The 24,186-nt window shown below is 44.4% G+C and overlaps 2 protein-coding genes across 7 annotated transcripts in view; one reads left to right on the top strand and one right to left on the bottom strand.

Moving 5' to 3' along the window:
* Positions 1-75: 75 nt before the first annotated feature.
* LOC146550515 (transmembrane protein 106C-like) lies at positions 76-10,320 on the top strand. Its single transcript, XM_085260034.1, has 7 exons — positions 76-779; positions 2,441-2,504; positions 2,636-2,795; positions 5,576-5,716; positions 7,074-7,123; positions 7,227-7,280; positions 9,980-10,320. The coding sequence occupies exons 1-7, from the start codon at positions 566-568 to the stop codon at positions 10,143-10,145; spliced, it is 849 nt and encodes a 282-aa protein (XP_085116160.1). The 5' UTR covers positions 76-565; the 3' UTR covers positions 10,146-10,320.
* Positions 10,321-13,189: 2,869 nt separating this feature from the next.
* The window catches only part of tns2a (tensin 2a), a 63,535-nt gene continuing 52,538 nt past the window's right edge, over positions 13,190-24,186 (bottom strand). For 5 of the 6 annotated variants that reach the window (XM_085261245.1, XM_085261247.1, XM_085261248.1 and 2 more), the window contains 11 exons: positions 22,560-24,131; positions 22,171-22,336; positions 20,285-21,405; positions 20,067-20,198; positions 19,867-19,962; positions 19,694-19,771; positions 19,507-19,584; positions 17,771-17,939; positions 17,617-17,685; positions 17,295-17,324; positions 13,190-16,984 (listed from right to left, as the gene is read on the bottom strand). In XM_085261245.1, the coding sequence (XP_085117371.1) occupies positions 16,846-16,984; positions 17,295-17,324; positions 17,617-17,685; positions 17,771-17,939; positions 19,507-19,584; positions 19,694-19,771; positions 19,867-19,962; positions 20,067-20,198; positions 20,285-21,405; positions 22,171-22,336; positions 22,560-24,131 (3,650 nt within the window). In that variant the 3' untranslated portion in view covers positions 13,190-16,845. The remainder of the gene's footprint in view (positions 16,985-17,294; positions 17,325-17,616; positions 17,686-17,770; positions 17,940-19,506; positions 19,585-19,693; positions 19,772-19,866; positions 19,963-20,066; positions 20,199-20,284; positions 21,406-22,170; positions 22,337-22,559; positions 24,132-24,186) is intronic. The other variant, XM_085261246.1, reaches the window with a different exon arrangement.

The following is a 24,186-nucleotide window of genomic DNA, read 5'->3' as shown; positions in this document are numbered from 1 at the left end:
ATAATAGATTAAGTTCAATTTTCCAAAATAATTTATGGCTAAATGTCATAATGCTTGACTTGTAAAACACGACATAACTGAATTGAAAATTGAAAATTCGTTTCGTTACCATTGGTAGCAGTAGCATTTGTTATGCATTTGCTGTGTATTGGATCGGACACTTAGGTTACGTGAAGGCAACAATATGTAAACTTTATTGAGAAAGTAACAGGGAGCGGCGGGAGTCCGAGGCTGTTTTGTTGGAAGATGTGACTTTATGCTAACGACAGCTAGTTTTGTCTAAAGGGTATTTAAAGTTTACTCAGTCATGCTTACGGACGTCTCCCATAACTCACCACAGGTGCTAACCGAGAAATTGTGCGTTAGCAGATTAGCTAGCCGAGAGACGTCACTCTGAGGCACGGCGTAAACTTTGCGCGTTCAGCGACATTTGGTGTGTTTTCGTTTACCGAACACAATTATCTGTAAATCACCGAGTCTTCACTTTTCTGGGGGGGCTCCTTATTATCCACCTCCGAACGGGAGACTCTGGCTCTGCTGTCTTTACCACCCACAAACACCCGCCATGGGGACGCGGTGGTCTCGTAGCAGCAGCAGCCAGTCTCTCCTCCCGGAGGAGCAGAGGGTAACGCGGTACACTGAACGCAGAGACTCCGATAACGACTCTTTGGATGGACTAGTCCGGCGGGAGGACATAGCCCAGTTCCCGTACGTGGAGTTCACCGGCAGAGACAGCGTAACTTGTCCGACCTGCCAAGGCACTGGACGCATACCTTCAGGTGAGTAGAAAGAGTTGATAAATCAGTAAGCGTTAGTGTCGGACAGTCAGTCTGTGTTGATATGAGGACAGTTTCTGCTCATTTAACGCCAGAGATGAGGCGCAGAATTCCTAAAAGGTGTTTTCAAGTGTTTGGCACGGAAAAAAACACGGTCAACATTTTAAGTGTCGTAAAAGGCTTGTTGGTCTCTAATCTGTGACGTTTAAATGTCCTAAAGTTTGACCAAGAAGGACTGGATTGTGTATAATGTAGGTACAGTAAAGCAGAGCCATATAGAGAAAACAACTAATTTCTTTATTTTACTTTTAACCCCTTCATAAATCCTGTTGACTACAGTCTAGTTACTAATATAAGAAAATATATTAGACATAAAAGATGCAGATATCAGCCAGCATGGTCAGTGTTGGCTCATACTGACATTTAGCTAAAGTTGTGCTGGTAATTCTGAACGAGACACATTGAGTTTGTTTTGCAAGGTTTTGAAGCTCTTTGAACAAATGGAAAAATCAAGAAATTACTAGATTGTCCAGAAAACTGGTCTGCACTTATCCACTAAGAAAACACTTAAAGTAATGTTTTTAATGGAGTTTATGACCCACCGTGCATAACGCAGAACTTTGACCTCACATGAGGCCATGTGACACCAGCAATAAGAAACGTGGGCGCAAACACTAGTTTAGAAGATGCTGAAAATGTACATTCGTACAGATATGAAGGGGCACAGCTGTACAATTATGAGCCTGTCAGACATCAGAGAGGCCAGGGGGTGATGTCGGCATTTAAGTGCCATTTATTGAGTTTTTGTTTTCTCTCACCATCCCTGATCCTCCCGTATGGAAAAACTGCTCTAGAAGGTGAAAGTGAAAGAGCTGCATGTACAGAAACAACCGCATGAGTTGTTGTAATCACACATTCCTGACTTCTAAATTCCAAATCTGGAATATCTTCAGAAGCATAATCACCTTGTCCATCACAGAGGCAGGAGTCCCATTGTTTGCTTGGCTAATGTCTGAGGATGATGGTCTATGAGATGTACCTCATACATCTGGTACTTTTTTGTCCATAGTACTCCCAGAGCAGATTAATGTAAGTAATGACATATAGCTATGCATGGTTCCCTGTGCTCAACATAAAATAACTTGGTACTATGCTGTATGTTTTATACAATTTTGTGTCTCACCTAAGAAAATGTGTTAGAGTAATGATTAGATTCATGAAGAGCTGCACCAGTGAATCTGTTAAACAGAAGCTATTATTTTAAGTTGGGGGTTCGTTTGCTTAGCTGTAAAAGGCTGACGGGGTATTGTCATCACCCTGCCAAGTGGGCGGGCAGGCAGGATGTATGGACAAGTTTGTGAATGCAATAACGCACAAATGAGGGGAAGTAGGAGCTTCAAATTCAAATACCATTTGTGTTTCTACTAAGATGTCAGATGAGTTTGAATCTCAGTGACCTCAACATTAGGGTCAGAGTAAGTTTTCTGTATGTAAACAAGGTGACACAGGATCTTGAACTTGATACCACAGGTGTGTTACCTGGGAGGCGGAGGGGTAGCACTTTTAGCTGATGTCCTGTGTTTAATTTCTCCGTCTTTGTCGTGTTTCCAAAAAAACAGTTTTAATGGGAAATGCTAAACATCATTTTTCTTCTTGCTCTGCAGAACAAGTGAATGAACTGGTTGCACTGATCCCGTACAATGACCAAAGACTGCAACCCCAAAGAACGTGAGTAACTGCAGCACACTGATGTGTTCCTGTGTCTGTTCCCTCTGGACGTGTGGGTCTCTCACTCTGTCTGAGGTGATGTAGGAGGTGAGTGCATTGTCTGGAGAGAACCTTCCCTCTCTGTGTCGTAGGAAGCTCTACGTGGTCCTGTCAGTTGTGCTCTGCCTGCTGGCCTCTTCGCTTGTTGCCTTCTTCCTTTTCCCACGTCCAGTGGTTGTGGTGGACGGAGGGATCCGCTCGGTGACGGTGACGTTCGACCGCAACAACACAAAGGTCCTGATGAACATGACGGTAGGTTTCATATCACAGCTTCTAATAATCTACACAAACAGCATGACAAAGCATAACTCTCAGCCTCTGCAGGCTCAGGTCTCACTTCACTAAGAACTCCTCTGTGGGATCAGCACCGATGTGTTTCCATACAAATGTGTCTGAAGTGACTAATGAGTGGAAGGACGGGTTTGCAAGCTAGCAACAATCTTCAGCTTCTGTAACGCTCTTCTTTATCACATGTGGTCAGTGGGTAAATACTTAGACAGTTTCATTATTTCAGTTCAACTTTGGGAAAGTACAGCCAGTTAAGCAACACAACGACCACAGTGAATTTGAAATGCTAATAGCGTGATTCAAGTGTTGAGTCTTGGCTTGAATTCAGCTGCTACAACTAAAACATCACATTAACACCTTAGGAGTCATTTTTTGTCTGTTTTCACTTGCTCAGCATTAACCAGACAAATGAGTCTGGCAGTTTCATGGCTAGAAGAGCCCTGCTTTCTTATTATTCCACAACAAGTTAATGTAAACAGTGGTCAGGAGATGAATCCGAGTGTTGAATTAGCATTTGTTTGCTGTTCAGAGCCTGATATCTCGCAGTCTGAAGTCCAAGGAGGTGTGGCAGGAAATGATGATGCTGATAGAAAACAGACTGTATCAGGAAGATGACAGATGTTCTTTTAAAAAGCAAACAAAACACAATGAAGTGGTGAAATGTATTATGTTACCCTGCCTGGTTGCTTTAGAGTCTGTGGAAATAGAGGAATTGTCTAACAAGCACTTGGTACTTTGATTGCATGTTGATCGGAGCCTTTCAGATTCACTGTGGTGCTGTACAGAGGCAAAGCTTGAATAAGTGTCCAAAAACATCTGGACATTTATCTTTTGTAAATATAGACACACAAACAAGATTAAAAAAAAAAAAACCTCCCCAAAAAACCCAAAACTGTAACAAAAAACATCAAACGTCACAGATGACAGCTAAACACATTTTAGTGCTTTCTCGTGTTGTTTTGTAAAGAAGGGAAAAGATTCCATTCTTTTTTTGACCTGGAGGAGCTCCACTTTATAAAACCAAATAAATATTTAGTGTGCAAAAATGACTTTGACAAGAAGGGTTTGATTTCATCTACTAAATGTGTATGCTCCCTTGTGCTGCCAAAACAGCCCTGAGCACTTGAGGCATGAACTCCATTTGACCCCTGAAGGTGTGCTGTGGTATCTGACACCAAGATGTTAGCATCAGACCCTCTAAGTCCTGTAAGCTGTAAGGTGGGGCCTCCTTGTTTATCCAGCACATCCCACAGGTGCTCTATTGGAATGAGATCTGGGGAATTTGGAGGCCCAGTCAACACCCCAGGTTCATCGCTGTGCTCCTGGAATGAGTCTTGTGGTGCATTATCCTGCTGAAAGAGGCCAAAGCCATCAGGGAACATGGTTTCCATGAGAGGAAGCACATGATGTGCAACAATGATTAGGTAGTTGGTATGTGTCAAAGTAACATCCACATGGATTCAGGACCAAAGGATTCCCAGCAGAACATGGCCCATGGCTGCCTCTCCTGGCTTGTCTTCTTCCCATAATGCATCCTTGTAGCAGGTGTTACCGAGTTTAAGCGATAGAAACGCAGTACCAACCGTTAGTGTGATTCATCAGACCAGCCTCCTCCTTCCATTGCTCCATGGTCCAGTTCTTATATTTGCATATGCATTGTTGTGCTTTTGCTGGTGGTTATGGGCAACCTGACTGCTCTGCAGCTGTTCAGCCTCATTCACAACAAACTGTGATGAACCTTATATTTTCACAACTTTTCTTTCAGAACAAACAGTAACTTATGTTTTTTTTTGTTTTTTGGGGGAAATTTAAACTACAGTAGCTCATCTGTTGGGTCAGACCACAAAGACCAGCCATGGATCTGTGCCCATGATTCCTGGTTCTCTATTGTTTCCTCCCTTGAACCACTTTTGATAGATACTGACCGCTGCAGACTCAGAACAGCTCACAAGAGCTGCTTTTGTTTTGGGGATGCTCTGACCGGGTCATCTAGCGATCACAGCTTGATCCCTGTTAAACTCGCTCAAATCCTTACACTTGTCATTTTTCCTGCTTCTAACTCATCAACTTTGAGGACAAAATGTTCACTTGCTCCCTAATATATCACACCCACTAACAGGTGCCACGATGAAGAGATAATCAGTGCTATTCACTCCACCTGAGAGTGGTCATAATATTATACCTGATCAGTATACACATTTGCTTTCCTTGTTTTTGACAGAAGAGCAAATCCTGCGCTCTTGAATACATACGAGATCTTAGAATGAATGGTTGAGGTTAATTCAGAGTCGTACTTTGCTATGTGACTATCTTCATGTAAAAGTTGAGCGTGTGAATGACAAAATGTTGTCTCCCTCATCACGATAGTGGTTCTAAACCATCTGAGGATGTGAAACAATCGTCAGGTTTCATTTAAGCTGTGCACTGTGTAAGAGCTGCTTCACTAGTCTAGTTCAGATCTGCACTTTAGTGCACTGAAGCACTCTGCAGGCCACGCTTCCTTTATGAAACCGCAAAACGTGGCAACAGCGTTGACATTTTTTAGGATTTAGTTTAGAAAACATGTTGATGTTGCTGCTTTTGCCACTTTCTGCTTGTGTAGTAAATGGATGTTGATAATAATAATAGCTTCTGCCATCTGAGTGTCTTTTGATGAAACTTAACTAGAAGTGTCAAAAACAGGCTGTGTTGTAGGTGCTGTCTTTTTATTCCTCTGTGTGTCTTTTGTTCTTTATTTTACTCAGAGCACGCTCAACTTCAGCAACCCCAACTTCTTCTCGGTGCATGTGCAGAGCATCAGCTCCCAGGTCCTCTACATGAAGTCGGTGATCGGGACTGAGCTGCTCCACAACGTCACCACAGTGCTGCCACTCAGCGCGTGTCAGGTACAGGATTTCAGCCACTCAAAGTACAATCAATCAAGATGCTTGTCTCCTTTGCTGTTTTACACAATTTTAATGTTTCCGCTCCATCGATGCCGATACATTATCACTACTGCTGTCAGTGTTCCTTTCCATATAAGCCATATCACTCTTATGGCTATTTTTAAGCAATTTGCAAGCTCCCCTATTAGTGTTGTTGGTTTTTTGTGTGGGTGTGTGGCAGCTGGTGCCAACAGCTGTGCTAATCTCCCCACAGCTGAAAATAGTAACCATAAACATGACAGAACTAATAATCAGTGGTTGTCAGGACCGCTCACTCTAACTTCATAGCAGGTAAGGTGAAGTTAACTAAGTTAGAGGGGGATACATACAAACGCCCCTGCACGCTTGTGTCAGGCTTACAAACAAGTGGCACACTGAATATCGACAGCAGATCAGAGCACAGCAGCCGCAGCATGATTCATTCATCACACTTCTGTGGTTGTGTACAGCTACAACAGGATGCTGGATGGCAGCTTATTTAAGCATTCAATCACACAAGCAGTTTGATAATTAGGACTGTTTTTTGGCCTTTGATTTACAGTGAGATCAATAAGAACATTTCTAACTCCACCCTTGGCTGTCTTCATGGCATCGTGGCCTGGGCCTGTTCACCGTATGTTGTTGTGTGTCAGCTCGAGTGGAGCGGCCGCAGCTGCACATATCCACCTCACGCTGAAGTGCTTCTCACAGTACACTTGTTAGTAGCCCAGAATTTTTCTTGTATCATTTCCCCACATGTGATCGAGAACAGGTCTGCCTCAGTAAACCAGGCGCTGTACCAAAGCAGTCAAACTCCTTGTGCTAAAGAACTGAATGATTAAAATCTGAAGAGACGACTGATACTATTCCTCTAACACACAGCCTGAGGATGGCTTCAACCAGCATTTGTCACACTGGATGTGCTGGTCACTGAATAAGCCATTTGGCACTGGCAGAGAAGATTTGGCCAGTTTTTCACACAGCCCACATACTCAGCTCTGCTGCTTCAGTACAGCGCTGTGGCTCAATGAAGCAGCAGATCTTTAGCTAAAAGTAAACGCCAGATAAAATCACCATTTCCTCTTTTTTTTTGAGTAATGTTTGTTGTTATCTACCCAGCATTTACAGGAAATCAGTGTTTTTGTTTTGTTTTCCCCTCTTGTTTTAACAACCTTCTGTCTGCAGATCACCTCAGCTGAAGCAGTAAACAAAGCTCAAAGAGTTGCTGTGGTTGCTTCATTCTGTAGTTTCACTGCTGATAATGGCCTGAATTGTCTTCCTGTGCTGCTCTTGAAATACTTCTGTTGTTGGTGTGACGTATTGTGTCAATCTTCTGCAGGTGAACTACACTGTCAGCGTGGAGATCGGCAGTAACGCTCCGTACGTCTAGTAAGTGTCTGCGCCTGAGCTTGTAGAGGAAATTAAGCTTCTTTGCAAACCTACACATGAATTCCAGTTCAGTAATCTGAGCCTTTGTGTTTTGTTTTTTCAGTACGTTATGCACCATGTCCAGCATCAAGGTTCACAACATTCTCGTACTCATGCAGTAAGTGTCCTTACCCCGACAGATATCTTTATCTTCATTTTACTTTGTTACTTCTGTCTTTTATCTTAACACTTGCAGCAGAAAAATCACTGTGATGTCTAATAGACTATGTGCACGTTAGCATATGCTACTTCCGGTGCGGAAACTCCTGTGGGGAGCTTTGTTTCCGGTGTCCTATTCGCGCCTTGTTTACAGTCCAAAACAAGTTAAGCAAATGAATGAATCAAGCGGCGATTTACATTTCTATAGATGTCTTTGGCATTTACCCAATATATCTGTAAATGATGTTCATCGACTTGTCTATATTTTTTCCCCGCGCCTCAGGGCAAAAGAGAAAAGGGATTCAACTGTTATATTTCTCAGCTGTCCCTTGTTTATCGCGGGTGTTATGTTCTAAAAATAACCAGCGATAGGTGAAATCAAGTAGCCAATTTTATTTTTTGACGGTGCAAAATGTTTCGTCGACATACAGCACTGCACTTCAGAGTCACACTGCTAGCGATCGATGCAGCGATTCTGTACTGTACAGGAGAGACGTCACGGAGGAGATCGACTGCAGCGATCAGGACGCAGGACACAATGTGACGTAAAAAAAAATAAGAAAAAAAAATAAGCATGCAAACTTGCACTAAAAAAATCTGCGAAACAGCGAGGTGAAAGGTGAACCGCGTTATAGCGAGGGACCACTGTAATTTTGAAGGTAAGTCACAACATACCCTTCGTAAATACTAATGTATAGAAACCGTTACCAGCAATCATTCATTTTTTGTGTGCCTTTTTTTCACGGTTTGTTAACATGCTGTGTAGGTGTGTACTTGAATAGCTGATATTGACATAACGGGGGAAACATCTGGTTTGACTATTCTTCACCTGTAGTTTGAATGCTGAACATTTTGCCTGTTTAAATCATAATAACTATACAGAGATGTGCTTCTGAATGTGGACGATGTGTCTTCTGCTGCAGTAATGCAGTTCTGCTTGTGTTGAGTGATGTAAACAACTGATCGATCTAAACTCTTTAAACGTCAAAATCGATCATTAGATTTTTTTATGACACAACAGTGGTGAGTGTTCCCACCTTCTCCTCTTTGTAACTTAACATGATCTTTCCGTTTTTGAGTTTTGGACATGATTTTGGAGTATATCCTCGCAGTAGCGATTGATCGCAAAGTGAAGCTACCGGAAATGTACACCCCTACATCTGGTCTCAAACCAGGAAGTTAGCATTTTCTCGTGCACAGGGTCTATATGGTCATATGAAGCAGCATGCGGGGGCAGCCAATCAGAATAAGTTGGTCTAAAAGGGGGAGGAGCTAAAATGGCTTGTTTCAGAGAGTGGATGATCTGATGAGCTGTGCCAAAGGCCCACATAAATAAGGACGTTTTAATGAATCAAGAGTGAAGGAGAAAGAGTGCATCATGGGAAGCCCCCAGCAGCCTAGGGAGGGTTCAGGGTCACCTGATCCATCAGGAACTATATATTTAGAGGATTCAGGATTTATACATCGGGGAAACCAAACAACCTCTGGCGAAGCAGATGGCACAACACAGAAGAGCTACCTCGTCAGGCCAGGACTCTGCAGTCTATTTACACCTACAGGGCAGTGGACACTCTTTCAATGATGAGGATGTGCACATCCTGGACAGGGAGGAACGCTGGTTTGAGTGCGGAGTCAAGGAGGCCATTTACGTGAAAAGGGAAAGACCATCTCTAAATTGAGGAGGGGGCCTAAGGGTACATCTTTCACCATCTTACAATGCTGTGATTGCAGCCATTCCCCAACTCTCTGTGAATGGTACTCATGGCCACTGATCAGTGGTTATTGATCAATGGTCATGAGAATTTGCATAATTAAGATTAAGGAACTGACCTCCCAGCCCATTGTTCCTTCAGTGGGCTGGTTTCAGTCATTATGCAAATGTACTGTTTATAAGAGTGGGGAAACCTGCAGTCAGCTGAGACTGAAGAAGTCACTTGGATGAGTGATCAAACGTTTCTCCCACTGAAAGTGCGACGTCCAGATGAATCAACTTTTGGAGATTTACTTACCTGGATGATTGAGCATGCATCAAGACGTTTTAAGCCTAGTCTTACAAGTACAGAGGGCGTCTGCCTCGTGAATCAAAAATGGGAGTTGGTTTCATAGAAGAGGGGCTTGAAAGAAATCACTGAGCTGAACCAGATTTACAGGATTTAAAATCAGGGACAGCACCTATTGCTGTCTGCATGCGCTAGCACATGTGATCAAACTTTTGTCGTGCCGTGCAGTTTGTCAGGGCGAGAACGGCGAGCATAATGGCCCCATAACAGTTATTAAGGGTCAGTTTGAAGCTTCCTGTCTTCAGCTCTCACTGGTTCTGTCTTGTAGCCAGTGGCTTCTGCACGAGTAGTGTAAACACAGCCTTAGATAAGAGATGCTGTTAACATATAAACCACATTGTCAGGGTGAGGTACTTTGGGGAAACTGCTTTTTCTTTCTTTTCCCAAACCCTTTAATTCTTGTTTTGCAGTCTAGAGAGAAGTCATTTGTGCAGGTGCAGTTTCGTGCCCTGTGGTTCTCGATATCACACTTACAGAGCTGTGAGAAATCATTACTGTGGCAACGTGCTTTTCTTCTGTGAGCAATTAACTGGTTGAGATGTGACAGCAACATGGTAAACAGCCTGATTCTTACATCTCTGTCCTCTCCTGTTTTCAGAACCTCAGTGAAAACCTCGTACATGGTGCGAACGTCCCAGAACAGCCTGGAGGCCTATCGCTACATCGACTGCGGCTCCAACACCACGTACCAGCAGCCGGAGAATTACAAGATCCACTCCTCTGGTGACACAACGGCCCTATCCCTCCGTCACTCACTTCCGTGAGGGGCGCAGATCTGGGACTACAAGGACTGTGTTAGTGTACACTGCAGGATGGACTAACAGCTCGGCAGCAGGGAAATGCTTAATATCGTCTCATTTTCTACACTTGCTAAAAAGAGCCGACATTGACCCGCTGTTATCTCGTGCTCATCCAGGATTTGGCTGTATCTCGGAAAACAAGGGCTCTGACAAGGGAATGTTGTTCTAGCCATCAACAGATAAAGGGTCTTTGATGGACTTGTGAAATGTGGAATTATGGCCTGTAATGTCAAGCTCAGCACTGTGTTTGTGAAATGTTCTTGCCTGACTTCCTGTCCAAGTCCAGAGAGCAGTTTTGCTGTTTCAGAGCAACACGAGTCTGAGTGGAGAACTGAATGAGTCACTAGCAGCGAGCACTCCTTGTGTTGTAAGCAGGACAAAGGTCACAGAAAGCTCTTTCTTTAAGGGAACATTCTCAGCCAGGATGCTATTCGTGTTAATTATGGCTGCAGAGCTCCCTCTCTGTGCTGCTGCTGCAATGTCATTAGAATTCAATCAAAATTCCTTAGTGTGGCTTGAATGACTGTTACACTGTGATCACTACTGACTGTTGTTGGGTTTTTTTGTTTATTTGTTTTTGGCAGCTTGAAACTGGTGTGGATTGTAGATATTTTTTAATGGTTCGATAAGTTATTGTTTGCTAAGTCTCATTTGAGCACATCTATAAGGAGAGAGGGATAACATCACATGTTTTCTTCCATTTAACTGCTTTTACTATTCACTTAGTAGAAATCTACTCACAGAATCCTTAATACAGATCCAGTTAAGCTACAAAAAGAAGTCCCACCACCATACCACATGAGTGCAATTTAAAAATGAAAAACAATGCCTTTAGATAGTGAGAGAGCTGATTATTTGCAGTGAGACATTATTTCCAGCTGAACCCACCAAGCTTTACACATGCAGATAAATCTCAGGCAGGCTCAGAGAAGACTGTTATAGAGGATTTAGAAAGTGGCCGTACCAATGCTAATAATTATAAAGGTAGTATATCCTGCTGTATACGGTTCCCTGTGATTCCCACCTCTTTGTGCAGAATAATATGCAGCGTCCCAACCAGAAGACGGCACGTCCTCTACAATCACAGCCAGGGTTGTGCAGGGAGTGACCGTCTGTGAGACCTGCAGTAATGTTCTGAGACGTCTGAGGGGCGTTTCATTCAAACATCTTCAACTGTAGTGCACACAGTAGATTTAAAAAGGCTGCAGGTATTTGGGCATCAACAAAATCTTCAGCCACCTTAATATAAAACTGATGTTAGGATTCGAGTTACAGGTGTTCTTTAATGGGTTAATTGGTCAAACTTTGCAATAGAATCTTGCTGTGTGAAATTAGTGTTTTGTTGAAAATTGGTCTTAACAATTAGGATTTGCAGCTGCACTCAGCGTTTACCCTGCTTCTGCCAGACTGACTGTAATAGCGTCACATGCATTTCCTTCTGGTTCGCAGCTTTTCTAACTCCTTGTGTGATGGATTTCAGCACATTCTCACGCTGCCTGGAGGCTGACTGTAACTTTGCCTTTAGACCAGCTTCAGTGTGGAAGCAGTTTGATAGATTGATTTTTACTTTAAAGGGACAAATGCTGTAAATTTCTGAAACATTTTTACCTATTTTGTTTGTGGGTTTTTTTTTTTTTTTTTTATTGCACCAATTAACCTTTTGGTTTAAGTTATCAAAAAAAAAGAAAAGACATTAAAGGGATTTGTGAATTAATAAAATGAATAATGAATACCAATAATTGTTTTGTTCTTGCCCACCACTTACAGTGGACAGAGTACACCACGTATGAGCTACATTGCCCAACGTATTCACTCAACCATCCAAATCATTGAATTCAGGTGTTCCGGTCACTTTCTTGGGCAAAGGTATATAAAATCAAGCAGCAAGCATGCAGACTGCTTCTGCAAACACTTGTGCAGGAATGGGTCTCTCTCAGGAGCTCAGTGAATTCCAGCGTGGTACCGTGATGGGATGCCACCTGTGCAACAAGTCCAATTATGAAATTTACTCACTACTAAATATTCTACAGTCAGCTGTTAGTGGTATTATAATAAAGTGGAGGCAACTGGGAACAACAGCACCTCAGGCACAAAGTGGTAGGCCACGTAAAATGACAGCAGGGTCAGCTGATGCTGAGGCACATACTGGGCAGGGGCCACCTGCTTTCTGCAGACTCAATCACTACAGACCTCCAAATTTCATGTGGCCTTCAGAATAGCTCAGGAATAGTGTACAGATAGCTTCATGGAGTGGGTTTCCATGGCCAAGCAGCAAGGCAAAGCGTCGGATGCAGTGATGTAAAGCACTCCGCCACTGGACTCCAGAACAGTGGAATTGTTTTCTCTGAAGAGATGACTCACACTTCTCCGTCTGGCAATCTGATGGACTGGTCTGGGTTTGGTTGCCAGGGGAACAGTACTGGTCTGACTGCACCGTGCCGGGTGTAAAGTCTGGTGTTGTGGGGTTGTATTTTAGGAGCTGCGCTTGAGCCCCTTATTCCAGTGAAAGGAACTCTTATTGGTCAGCATACCAAGACATTTTGGACAATGCCACATGGGAACAGTTTGGGGAGTCCCCTGCCTGTTCCAACATGACTGCACACCAGTGCAGTGCAGTAAGCACAAAAAAACCCCCAAAAAAACCACAGATGAGTGAGTTGGTGTGGAGGAACGTGACTGGCCTGCACAGAGTCCTGACCTCAACCTGAGTGAATCCCTTTGGGATGAATTAGAGTGGAAACTGCAAACCACATCAACAGTGTCTGACTCACAAATGGACTTCTGGAAGAATGGTCAGAAATTCCTAAATGTTGTGGAAAGCCTTCCCAGAAGTGTTGAAGCCCAGATCTAAGCGCTGCCTGTTGGTCCCACAGATCAACACTGGGTGTCCAACGTGATTGGGCCCCTGAAATCCTGGAAATGTTGGGCCAATATCATATTACATCTGCTCATGGGAATAATCTTGAGTACAGCAGTCATGACTGAAATAACGAGTGACACAAGGAGAGTTCGGGTACCACATCACTTCAGTTTAATTCTATTCTTCATCTTCTTCCATATAAAAAGAGCGTAATAACCTTTCCAGACAAACATGTTTCTGTTTTATATCTTATACACTGTCCTATAGCTGCATGTGAAAATATATTACTACATAATAGATCAACAGACCACAATATATTATCGCTGTAATACAAGTAGTGTTTTTTTCCTCTACCAAACAAGGCAACACACTAAATAAATGCATAGTAAAAATAAAAGAAGCAATAAGTACAAAAATATAACTGATAAAAAGCTTATTAATACAGGAGTGCTTCATCTTTGGTTAAGTACATCTTTCTTTAGGTCACTGTCTTATGTGTGTGTGTCTTCTCTTTGTTACATATTTGTGTGAATAACTTTTATACTGCCTTTGGTCATGACATGAAGCAGTTGGAGGGGTGGGGGACAACCCCCCCCCCAAAAAAAACCTAAAAGTAAAAAACCCAGCAAGCATTTCACGGCAATGGTGTGCTTATATCCTATACGTCCTCCCACAACTAGCTTTTTCCCCTTTTCACATACAAGTCTTTAACAGTGGACGTAACAATACCTGCCCGCATATTTACCTGAACACTCTCAACGCACACACACACGCCTCTCCCTAACACATACACTTGTTAAAAGGTAAAAAACCTCACATTCCTTTTTCCTTTCATTAGTTATTCCTCTGTCTGCTTTACTAGAAGTGTATGAGTGGAAAACAAAACGAAAAACAAAAACCCACGATTGTCAATTTCTGATTACACTGATAAACGAGCTACTGAAGGCAGGCGTGACTGTAAATGTGCTGTACATACATGTGAACACCTGAACATCTCAAAGATACAGAGAGTAAATTACATCATCAGGGCTTTGGTCATGGTTTAACAAAGAAAAAAATACATGCTTTTGTATCAGTACAAAATATGAACACCAGTCATTTTTAAAGGAAATCATTATATTTGAATGGTGACCTTCCTTAAGCTTTTACAGCCTATACTGGTGCAAGCACGCATCGTCTTTGTAACTGCTACCACAAAGCCGTTTGCAGCACTTCAGCGCTGTCACTGGTTTACTGGAAACTGGCAGGACTGAGGTCATAAAAGCTTAACCATTAAAACGGGCCTGGACCAACAAAGACATTCTGACAGGGTTCAGTGAGCCTGGATACCCACAGTCATGAAGCTCATTATCAGCCAGCTCAGCTAAATCTGGTTTCCCGTCTATTCATCATAGAGCAGGAAAGGAGAGGCCAATTACAAGCCAGTTATAAAATGGTTTGTATCCATGTGTATTTCTGCAATTATCAAGGCTAAATGGCAAAAAAAAGTCTTTAGATGGTATTCAACCATGGAGGACTTCATGGCAACATAAAGGAAACAGTGAGACCTCCCCTAACATAAAACAAATAATTTGATTAGTACAATGGAATAAGATGCTCTTATGAAAGCCTTGAGAACCTATTAATATTCCTTAATGAAACCGAGGTACCATAGATTGTATTAAAAAAAAGAGGACTTGGACAATCCAGATGGACTTTAAACTTGTATTCTCTCTCATGGCCAGTAGGGGGCGAACATCAGATTCAAATATACAACTCTTAGAGAAACCGACCCTTCCTCTGCCTTGATTCAAGAGCTCAGTGAACGTTCAACAGAGTTTCTTTTGTCCTATCACCCCCAACTGGTCGCAGCAGACGGCTGCCCCTCTCTGAACCTGGTTCTGCCGGAGGTTTCTTCCTGTTAAAAGTGAATTTTTCCTTCCCACTGTTGCCAAGTTGCTGCCTCACAGGGTTGGTTTGATTGTTGGGTTTCCTCTGAATTATTGTAGGCTCTTTACCATATAACGCGCCTTGAGGTGACTGCTGTTGTGATTTGGTACAGAATTGAAATTCCCTTACAGGTTTGTGATATCAGTTGGAAATTTTAGCTCTCCTGCAATAATTTTCATTTTGTAAATTACGGTACTATTTAGAGTGAAACAGGTGATAAAGCAGGGCATACTTTTCTGGGCTCAGTCTTATGACTGAGAAGTAATAAGCCTATGGACGTGGAGTATCCTCTGCCCTCTTATCCAAGTATTGTCTAAATGAGGCTTCACAACACTAGTCCTCTCACCTCAAGGTCCATATATGGGATACAAAAGACAAATGTGACCCAGGGCCTCTGGACTCTGGAGCCCTGTTTCGGCTGCTTCTGTGTAGGTCAAATAGGCCACTTGTAGCTACAAAAAAACCTAAGACAGGTAAAAGTGAGCTGACTTTGTGATAGTGCAAACCTAAAGGTAGCTTGCTTCGTGATAGCAGCCCTTGGTAGATGCTTGTTTGCTTTGTTGGAAAGCCATTTCCTCTGAAGCCTCCTCAAACTTGGAGTTGTGACACTGTACATCATGGCTTGTAAAAGAAACAAATAAACAACCAGAAGGGATCTCACACTGATTTTAAGTTGGCTTTAAACACTCAACAACATTCCTCATCACAAAGGCACAGAGTCATAAATAGGGATGGGTATCGTAACCTGGTTCTTGTTGAGAACCGGTTCCCACTGTTTCAATTCCTTGGAATCGTTTGCCATTTTTGCAAACGATTCCTTTATCGATTCCAGTCATCCCGAAGGACGTCACCACGTTGCGGAGCGTCATTTAGCTGGCAGGAAACACGGCGGCTCAAACGCTCAAAAGTTTGATTATACTTTACGAGAACGGATGACAACAGGGCAACTTGCAATACTTGCAAAGTAGATATTTCATTTAAGGGAGGAAACACTATGAATATACAAAAGCATTTGCTCACAAAACACGCGATGACCTTAAATGAATGTCGTGTTTTTAATTCCACTCCGGACTCGTGAATCTCAACCCAGCAGCAGCGCTAACGTTTGCACGTCCTCTCCCGTTAATGCGGCAGGTAAATAATCAACTAACAGTGCATATTATGTTAGCGCGATCTGCCTTATTACAAAACCTGCCATTACTGTGCGTTTAGTGACCATGATGAGACAGACAGACAGAGTCTGGCTCAGATGCTGGCAGTTCTCGCTGCAGTCTACCGGTAGCGTCTCCTTTCAGGCCAGGATAGTCACTGCTCGGTGACATTCGTCTAAGTTTGTGGTAAAAGGCTTGAACCCATTTGCCACAGCAGATGCCCCCGATTTCACTTTGGTAAGTGAATGTGTTTAATTGTTGGCAGGGACATTACTGGATATTCTTGTGTAATTGCTACAGAATAATTTATGCTACACTTTGTTATTGCTACAGAAGAATATTTATTTTATTATTTTACATTTACATTTTTTTTCCTGGGGACCCTGTGACACCCCATTGAAGAGCTGTAGGCTGTGGATCTCTTAAGATCTCACTGTTGGGTTTGTAAGGCCATGTTACTCCTAAATTTCTACCTTGTTCAAAGAGAAGATATAAAACAAAGTTCTAAGCTAATCGACCTTAGTGTTCTCCTTTTTTAAAAAGAATCGATAAGAGAATTGATAAAGAATCGAATCGTTAAACAGAATCGAAAATGGAATCGGAGTCGTGAAAATCTTATCAATACCCATCCCTAGTCATAAATGAACAGTAACGGCCTTGGCAGGGTGACTGTATATGTTGCCCATGCCTCTTTCTCAGAGTGTTTTCCTCTCTTTGTCTCCCTCTATCGGCGCTGAGACAGCATGACCTTGTTGATGAAGTTGACGATGGCAGAAGCAGGTTGGTCAGGGTCCAACTCAGCAAATAAGTGGCAGACGTTCTCTGCCGTGCTGCCGGGCTTCTTAGCGACAAAACCAAACACCCTGAGATGGGAAGGGTGGAGAAAAAAAGAGAGGATGTGAAAAAAGGAAGAGACAACAAAAAGAGAAGCAAAGGCAATCACACAAAGACTCTTGAGTTTGTCCAGTCTGTGACAGCCTACTGCGTAAAACTACCATGAAACAATTAGTGTAACGTATGGCGTGATCATGTAGGACTTATAATTTACTAATTAAATCATCAAAAGTTTGCAGGATAAATTTTGCCAAGATGCACACACAGTTTGATGCCATGCAGCGGCATACACACGTCTATACTTCCTGTCAGCCTTTAAAACACAAACAGAGCACTTACTTAACAGTTGTGTTGTCTGAGTTAGTCCACCTAAATCCAAGAGACAGACAAAGAGAGAGAGACAGAAGACTCAGGCGTGCACATTCACACAGGCAGAGCTGCCAAACAAGCTGATGCATCCGCAGCCTCGGCCGCAGTCCGCATGCTCGCGTCTCTCGTGGACGCTCACGCACATTCATTAGCCCCACACGGGTACAGACTCACGCGAGGACTCAAGGCAACGAATGCAATGAATGATCATGATGCAGTGATCTGTTCATTAGCGACAGTACTAACTAAGGCTACAAGACACAAAGATGTCTTTTTCTTCTGAGTTTCCCACCTCCTGTCCTTTGGATCGATGCTGCTGAAGGTCACACTGTTCACTGCGTAATGTCTCCTGAAGAAAACTCTGGAAGAAGACAGACGTGTAAAGAAGTGCCAAAATTAATGTAAATAGTTTTCTAAAAATAAGAATCCAGGGGGGAATCTCTTACCTGCGCTGGTTGTCGGTCAGCGTGATACCCTGTGATGTCACTTTGAACTGGACGACTGTGGCAGCAGGACGCGGGCTACGACCCAATGTGGCATCTGTTGCCTTGGCAATGGCCTGGGGGCCCGTCAGGGACTCTGTTTCCACAGAGTTCAGATAGAGGACGTTACAGGCTGAGGGAAGAAGGACAGAGAGGTCAGCGTGTTGACCACAGACTGTATACGAACAATGGACGTATAGAAGACATCGTGACATCACTGGTTTATGGAAATGCATTTTGAAACCTGTCCCTTAGCTTCACAGCCATCACCGCCTGCTCGTTTCTGGAGTAAAGTCGGGCATTTTAACATGGCAGACTTTTGGAAGCACACTCAAGTGTCCATTCAAGGAACAGCAATTAAATCCAGGAATAATATGATTGTAAAACATACATGATTATAGCCAATATGCTAATGAAAAAACGACAGTTCCAAAGATGAGGCGCAGCACAGTTAAAGGCTCTGACACCCGTGGTCTTAAATCTGAAGCGAGGAGCAGTGAGAAGAGCAGCTGAAGCTGAGCAGAAGGAGTGTAAGGATGAAGGAGGTCTGAAAGGTATGGCAGTGCCAAGTCACTGAGACATTTGAAAACGAGAAGCAAAATCTTCTTTTGGATCCATTGAGGAATGGGGACCCAACGCTGGATGAAAATGGGTGGTAATGTCACTTTTATTGCCACTGAATTTGAACCATCATCCTAGTGGTGATGCCCTGTAGGCAGGAGGTGAGGATAGTAAGGGGAAAACAAGTTCTGGGTTTTATAGACCAATACAGTTGTGTGTCATCTGCATAAAAATGAAACTGTAAACCAAAGTGATGTAAGATATTTCTGAGAGGATGAGTTATAAATAGCAGGGGTCCCAGCACTGATCCCTGTGTGACTCAGGCTGATGGAGAGTGAACAGTCTAGCCTTGAACAAACTGTAAACCACTGAAGGGCTGCGTCACTAAATCCAGTGTTAGCCAGTCGTTCTAACAGAAGACGACACGATGTGGTGTCAAAAGCATCTCTGAGGTAAAGGAGGATGCTGAGAAGGCCAGCATCAGATATGAGGAGGTCGTTTAAGAGCTGTTTCAGTACTCAGCTCAGAGGCTGTTATTAACTAAGCAGGGCTGGAGTTGAGATGTTACAGTGGGTTCGAGAAGAATTCAGCTGAAAATGGATGTTGGAAATATTACTGGAGAATAAATTCTGGAATACTGCACACTGTGTCATGGAGGCGAGATGAGAAGTAGTTTCTGTGGGCTTGAATAGCTTGTGTACAGTTTGAGTAATATGATGATTCGGCAGCATGCAGAGCATTCTTATTGAGGAACAATGATCAAGGCGAATTTTCTTCGACAGCCGTTAGTTACTGGTCGACTGTTTGGCACTTCCTCTTTGGCTTCCTCTTTTTTTAAACCGGACAGAAGTGCTTGCATTTTCTCTGGTGCATCTATTCCTTGCATGTTACATCATTTCTCAGCCAGGCTTTATGTCCAGTATTGCATCAGTTTCCTATTATTTGACCTGTGCAAAGGTTTTAGAAACTGAAAACTAAAAAATGTGACGTTATAGGAAAGAAAAAAAGTACCAATTTGGTACTTATTTTGTAATCTAAAAAATAAGATTTAAACTTTAAGAGTCTTCCTTTGCACTTAACTGTTCATACATGAATACATAACACAGTGTGTTTCAGGAATAGAGAAAGAGAGAACTTACCGGCTCCCTGCTTCAGCAGGTCAGCAGCTGTGCTGATGTTACTGACTGGTTGAACCTCCTGCACCTCTCCTATGAGATCTGACAACAGACAGATAAACCATGAATTATATCTGATAGATTACAAAATACCTTGAAACACATGATTTATTTATTTGAAGGCCTGTGTGGCCTTCAAATATTCCATTACCCTTCTCAAGGATTTTAAGAGCACAGGGCAAAGAGATGGGTGTGATGGAGTGCTGGTAAACGAGTGCAGACAGACTCCCTGTGAAAAAACAGAGGAAATCATTAATAGATCTGAGACAGCAAGGTGCACAGGAATGCCCATTTCTAACTGGAAATAGATGGAATGAAACGTACCAAAGTAGGGCTCGTTCTGACAGCCTTTAATCTTCACTCCTCGAGGACTAGTTTCAATCAGAAAATGTCTCACCAGCTGCTCCAGAGGGTCGCTCACTGTAAAACCAGATTCATAAAAAGTTATAAAGGAACAAAAACAGAGCAGAGGGACAAATCTGTCAAAATGAGACATCTATGTGATGGAGGCAATCATTTTTCACCTTTGTTGCTGTGGTTGCTGACATTGGGAGGAGGTGTAACCACCTTCAGAGCCAGCCCATAGGCTCCCTGGAACGAGTTACTATCCCTGATAAGGAAAGTGCCAGGCTCCCTCTCCTTCAGTGCTGCGATTGCTGTGCCCAAGCACAGTGATAATTTAGGAAATTTACTTATGTAGGCTTTTGAAGAAAAAGAAACAAGTATGAACTAAAGAGCTTACCTTGCTCTCTAGAGATGCTGGGCTTATACCAAAACTTGGAACTATCCTGGACAAACTTCACACTGACCCTGTTTGCAGTTTCTGCCTCTACTTGGTCATTTTGGTCAGCAGGGGGTGCAATTTCCCCCACCGTGGGAGAAAACGTGACGTGGTGCTGATGCTGAGGAGCAGTGGAGGCAGGCACGTGACCCACAGCTGGCTTTACCCCATTGCTAGGTGAACCCGAATGTCCGGGCAAATGCCGCTTCTCTGGCAAGGGGGGTTGAGGGTGAGGAAGAGGGATGGAGATTGTGGTGTAGCTCGAATAGGATTGTGGGGTGTGAGGAGAGTAGCAGGGCCTCTTGTTGGTGTCCACAGCTGCACTGTGCTCCGTGCTGGCTTGGTAGTTGTGATGTGGGGGCCCGTGCGTGTGGTTTAGGTGGTTGTGGGGGTCGGACCCACTCAGCATCAACCTTCTACCCAAGGTGGCGAATCCGGGAACTGGTGCATCAGACACAGGGGAGCCGTCCATGCTGCTGGGCCCAGGCTGTGGGGATGATGGTGCAGGAGAAGATGTTGGGTTGGTGGTGCTGGTGTGTTTAGGAACCTCTGCGTGAGACTCCCTGGTCGGAGAGGATCCATTAACCAGTGCTACAGATGGTCCCACAGAGCTGGTAGCTTGGGTGTGGCTCTGAGGCTGTGACATTTCAGATGGTGGACCACCAGCTCCTGCAGGAGAAAAGGTCTGCAGTGGGCCAGTGGGATGAGGGTGTGCATCTGATATAGGCGAGGTATGGACAGGGGAAGAAGGTGTCTGGCAGTGTGCTTGGTTTGTGGTGGTTGGTGTCACAGAATCACGAGCTGAGGACATATCTGAGCTACAGTGCTGCTGTTGAGGAGCAGCTGGCGACAGGTTTGTTGGTGCAGGGCACTGATTGGTGGATTCTGTTTGTTTCGGTGAGGCTGTGTGTGACTGTGCTTCTTTGGTGTGTGGCTCCAGGCGCTCTGTGCTGCTTCTTTGCCTGTCTGGTGATTCCTGGATGACGTTAGTGTGACAGTGGGCCTCGTGAGTCTGGGGAGCCTCGTAGTCACTGATGATGTCTGTGGTTCGAATATCATACTCTCTCCTTCCTGGACTGGGGCTAAAATGGACACATGTGAGTATTATTATTATTAAAGACTAGCAATTTCTTCACTGTAATATCAGAGTGAACTCTCATATATTAAAAACACCTGAGCGATATACTGTATATGTAAATTAATCAAGAACAAATACAAACCCAAAGCCCCCAACATGGGCACCCTGCGTGAAATGCTTGAACAGAAGAAAATCCCCTTTTCTTTCAACAACAGTCTGTAAATTAGAGTTGGGCAGATCGATACACTGGTATTGGTAATAAATTGATACTAGGGCGTCAGGGTGATTACTTTGTTTCCATCCAGTTCAGTATGTAGGACACTGAAATGTGTTTTTTCTTTTTGGAGCATGACAAAGTAAACCTCAAACATCCACTATGAGAACTATCTGAACCTTTGTGTGTTGACTGTCACGTTTACTGTTATTTTTACCCCACATTTAACCTCCTAGGACCTGGTGTCCCCATATGTGAACATCACATCACCAGGATATTAGCGAGTGATCCCAAAAACAAGCTGCATGTTAGCTGGCACCCCCGCTCCTTCATGGCGTCTGACCGCTCTGTTCTGTGCTGTGTCTTCATCATACTTTCCCCATGAGCCATGCCACCAAATATAAATTCCAATAGAAAGAAATAAGCTTTTGACTATGGTGTTCTAATTAGACTAACATTATTTATGATTCACTGTCATAGCTACATATTTATTTCCACTACGGTTGTGAGAAACAGCTCATCCGACACTACCAAGGTTGGGTAGCAGTGGAATACCTTTCCTGTGTGCGTAGAGGACTGCTGGTGTGAACGGGAGTGGGCGATCCAGACATGTCGGATGGTGTGGAACACGCGGCATGGCCGTTTCTGTGCACCCTCTTAAAAGAACCATGGGTAATGTGATCCCTCCAGCCCACGCTTTCACCAGAACTACGGAGGCCATCTGACAGAGGATGGAAACAATGAAGCATTTTTACTAAAAATGACCTCAGTAAACAGCATCAGCTGTTACTTAGTTAATATGTTCCCAGCTGATTCTTATGCAAGTTCCCTGTAAAAACCCAGTCTGTGCTTAAGGCATGTATCAAGTTAAAACCAAATTTTCAGTGCATGCTGTTCCTCATTATTCCTACATTACTGAGTGTTTTTTTTTTAATGTGACTCACCAGTGTGTGAGTCAGAGCTGTATGACTGCTGTGAGTCTGGATGGTGATGATGGTGGTTGTGGTTATGCTCTGCTGGTCCGCTGCTATGGCCGCAGTGGCCCATCACAGCGGAAGCAGGAGGCAGCGGGGATGTGGACTCGGACTGGTAGCCTGAAGCGTAGCCCCTGCTCTCAGATGGCGAGGGTTGGTAAGGTGAGCAGGGGCACACCTGACGTGGTGTCTGGTAACCGCTGCTGCTGCTGCTGTACTTCATGTCCAGGTGGGAATGAGCGTGGGACCTCGATGCCTCTGGATAAGCTGGGTGACCTGATGGCAAGGGGTCAAAGGTAAAGGCTAGAAGATCTTGGCCCTGTGGGCCATAGGAGGCTACGGTGGCTCTCCTGTGCCAATATTCAGCCTGTCTGTCCCTCTCCCACTGCAGCTCCGCCTCCCTGTCTCGCTCCCAGTGAAGGGACAGTTCTCTGCCTCGTCTCAGCCCTGGGTCCCTCTCCCAGTGGAGCTCTGACCCCCTGGGTAACTCCTCCCTCGTTCTCCTAAGCCCCACCTCCCTCTGATGAAGCTCCGCCTCTCTGTCCCAATGGAAGTTGTCGCCACGCTCCATCCTGAGGGTGTGATAGGCCACCGAGTCCTCTCTCCTCATGCTGCAGTCTCTGCAGGGACAGCCAGAGGGCGGCAGACCATCCATTAGCATGATGTCATGGTAAGTAGGGCTGGTGGCTGGTTTCTGGTGCTGGTGGGGATGGTGGTGGCTGTGAGGTGGAGGAGGGTGGTGATAGGGTGTGTACTCATCTTCCCGATAGCAAAGGCGACCTGGGGCAGACATAGGGTGGTGATGGGGGTGGTTGTGAGCATGAGGGGTAAGGTCTGCTGATGGGTAAGGACAGGTATGACGCGATGACGGAGCCTCTGAGCAGGAGCGGTGCAGGTAGTGTGGCGAGCCACTCTGACGGTCCCACACCAGATCTGGAGGTGGGAGGGACTGGTGGGAGTGGGGGCTATAGTGTTGGCACAGATCCATGTGTGATGGTGGAGCAGCGGGGTTGGGGCTAGCTGAAGGAGGAGCCCCGTGATGGCCGTTGGTCCCTGGAGCCCGATCGAGGCAGTAGCCATTAGGCATGAGAAGGGTGCGGTCGCATCCTGGCTCTGCACAGCGCTGCGACCGGTAACCATCCCGGCAGGAACAAGACCGACTGAGCCTCAGCGTGCCCGTTCTCTCAGACTGAATAGAATCTCCATCATCCAAAATGGCGGTCTCTCGCTCTCCATCTCGGCTTCCCTCGATGCCGCCGAGAAGACGTTCGAGCTCCTCCCTTTCCTGTCTGGTGGGCGGCGGCGGACGATTGGACTCCTCCTGATGGTCTGGATGGATAGAAGACTGGTTCAAATGGAGGGAATGTGCTGAAAGGCCGGAGTCAGAGCCTTGGGTGATGCGGTGATCGGGCCTGTCTTCTGCAGCTACTCCCCCTGCGATGCTGCCGTTGGCTGAGGTGAGAGAACCAGAGCCTGGACCTCGCCGCTTCTTTATCTGAGCGTAGAGGCTACCATCCAGAGGACCTCTGGTGTGGGCAATATCTACGACGCAATGATAGATAAACTTAGTTTTTAATCTCACAATAAACATCAGCTA

This window comes from Mchenga conophoros, linkage group LG20, assembly GCF_057382185.1.
Source record: "Mchenga conophoros isolate Kocher_MC1m ecotype Shallow Benthic linkage group LG20, M_conophoros_male_GT1.1, whole genome shotgun sequence".
Lineage (NCBI taxonomy): Eukaryota > Metazoa > Chordata > Actinopteri > Cichliformes > Cichlidae > Mchenga > Mchenga conophoros.
The sequence above is the reverse complement of the archived record's forward strand: the minus strand, read 5'-3'. Positions and strand labels throughout refer to the sequence as shown.

Bases quoted from the DNA above. Each gene is read 5' to 3' on its own strand.
- LOC146550515 (XM_085260034.1), top strand. From the start codon at position 566: ATGGGGACGCGGTGGTCTCGTAGCAGCAGCAGCCAGTCTCTCCTCCCG. The intron at 2,796-5,575 runs GTAGGTTTCATA...TATTTTACTCAG, and splicing joins AGGTCCTGATGAACATGACG to AGCACGCTCAACTTCAGCAA. The intron at 5,717-7,073 runs GTACAGGATTTC...AATCTTCTGCAG, and splicing joins TGCCACTCAGCGCGTGTCAG to GTGAACTACACTGTCAGCGT.